The 2044-nt window shown below is 42.8% G+C and overlaps 1 protein-coding gene across 1 annotated transcript in view; it reads left to right on the plus strand.

The window, feature by feature from the left end:
- jarid2b (jumonji, AT rich interactive domain 2b) overlaps positions 1-2044 on the plus strand; it is a 50061-nt gene that overhangs the window by 26867 nt on the left and 21150 nt on the right. Inside the window, exon 5 of the mRNA XM_046059132.1 lies at positions 1118-1177. Coding sequence (XP_045915088.1) covers positions 1118-1177 — 60 coding nt within the window. The remainder of the gene's footprint in view (positions 1-1117; positions 1178-2044) is intronic.

Below are 2044 nucleotides of genomic sequence, written 5' to 3' on the forward strand. Positions count from 1 at the left end.
CCCCCCCCCCCCCCCCCCCCCGGTTCAGTGAGGCCAGTTTCTCTGCTCTGCTTGCATAACCTCCCAGCCGTGACCTAGTGAACCAAAGACCTCCGATTCCTAGTATGTGCTTACACGTGTCAGACAAATGTGAACATTTCACATCAGAAGAAAAATCTGCCAATCCTGGGAATTGTGCTTGGGACCTCTATCTTTGTAGCTAGATTGTTAGATTTGATTTTGTTTGATGATATTTTTATTGTCTAAGAATCCTGCTTAACTAGAAGCACATTTTCACTCCTGGGAGTAGGATTTCAAGTCCGACAGCCACTCATGTGTCTCTCAAGTGCATTGCTGCTGTGACAACTGAATTTCTCTCTCTCTCTCTCTCTCTCTCTCTCTCTCTCTCTCTCTCTCTCTCTCTCTCTCTTATGATTTCCATTGGATTAAAGCATGGAAACTGTTTGCGTAGAGCTGTGACTTTCTTGTCACTCATGATGTCGTGCAGAAGTCGGTGCAGCAACACTGACTGATTCTGCATTCTCCTCCAAGAGCAGAGCCACTGTTTGTGGGGTTAATGGTTTTGCTGACATCAAGGAATGTCAATTGGAGACGTAATCCCTAATCCTCTCAGTCTCTCTCTCTGTTTCTCCTCTAGTGACTGAACAGTTTTGGCAGAGCTCAGCTGCAGGAGATAACTTTTCCTCTCCCTGCCAGAGAACCTAGATTTGTCTCTCCTATCTGACCTTCCCTTAAAACCAGCACTCATACTTCCTGTGCACACATGTGGCACTTAAGTCAGCACGTCCACATGTCCTGATGGCTGCTAAACCCTCCTGATTGACTATTTAAATTGTCCTCATTGTTTCAGTTCCAGTTAAAGGGACAAAAGAAGGGTAGCCAGAGAAAAGAGGGTTTGTAATTATGTCCCCCTTCCCCAAGAGCCCTGTTAAAAATGACAATCCTAATAGACTCTTTCAGACCTAATTATGATTTGTCTGCAGTCGGAATGAGGTGGATGAAAAGCAGATGTAATTGGGGGATTGGGCTCGAGCCCTGTTGGAGATCCTGGAGAAGGACGGAGTTGTGTTTCATCATGTTTCTGTGTATGTATGTGTATTCATGTGTGTGTTTCTAGGAGCCGATGGATTCGGGGTCTCTTGGTATTGCAGCCGCTCCCATAGTCAGGATGCCAGTGGTCAGTGTTGGGCCACTATATCCATTTGGCAGGCTAGCTCCTTCACTTCAATATCCTAGACAGTCTTATTTTGGGGATATTGAATATATTAGAGGATACAGTTGTACTGTTACATTGGTCTGATGTCTGTCCCTTGGTTTCTACCAGCCTGCTTCTTTCTGCTTTAAAGTCTCTCTTCCTCTTTTGTTGATACGAGTAGAAACTGAATAGTCATACCATACCTTTCAGAAACTTAAAATAAATTAATTAAATTTATTCCCAGATCTGAACCTTATCCTGTTAAACCAGTTCATATACAGTCCCCTCCAAAAGTATTGGAACGGTAAGGCAAATTCCTTTGTTTTTGTTGTTCACTGAAGACATTTGGGTTTAAGATCAAAAGATGAGTATGAGACAAGAGTTCAGAATTTCAGCTCTCATTTCGTGGTATTAACATCTAGATGTGTTAAACAACTCAGGACATACCACCCTTTGTTTGAACCCACCCATTTTTCAAGTGAGCAAAACTATTAACTAACATGTGATGTCCTTGTTGCCCAGGTGTTGCCTTTTAGGTTGATTGTCCAAACATTAAATTGCTCTGCATGACTAGTCTAAGTTTTCATCCTTGGTTCAAACCTATAAAGACTGCATTTCCTGTTAAAGAGGATAAACCAACATGAAGACCAGAGAGCTGTCTATGGGAGAAAAGCAAGCCATTGTCAAGATGAGAAAAGAAGGAAAATCAACCAGAGCCATTGGACAAACATTGGGCATAGCAAGCACAACCATTTGGAATGTCCTGAAAAAGAAAGAAACTACTGGTGTACTGAGCAACATACGTCGAACAGGTCGGCCAAGGAAAACAACAGTAGTTGATGACAGAAA

Source organism: Micropterus dolomieu, linkage group LG09 (assembly GCF_021292245.1).
Source record: "Micropterus dolomieu isolate WLL.071019.BEF.003 ecotype Adirondacks linkage group LG09, ASM2129224v1, whole genome shotgun sequence".
Lineage (NCBI taxonomy): Eukaryota > Metazoa > Chordata > Actinopteri > Centrarchiformes > Centrarchidae > Micropterus > Micropterus dolomieu.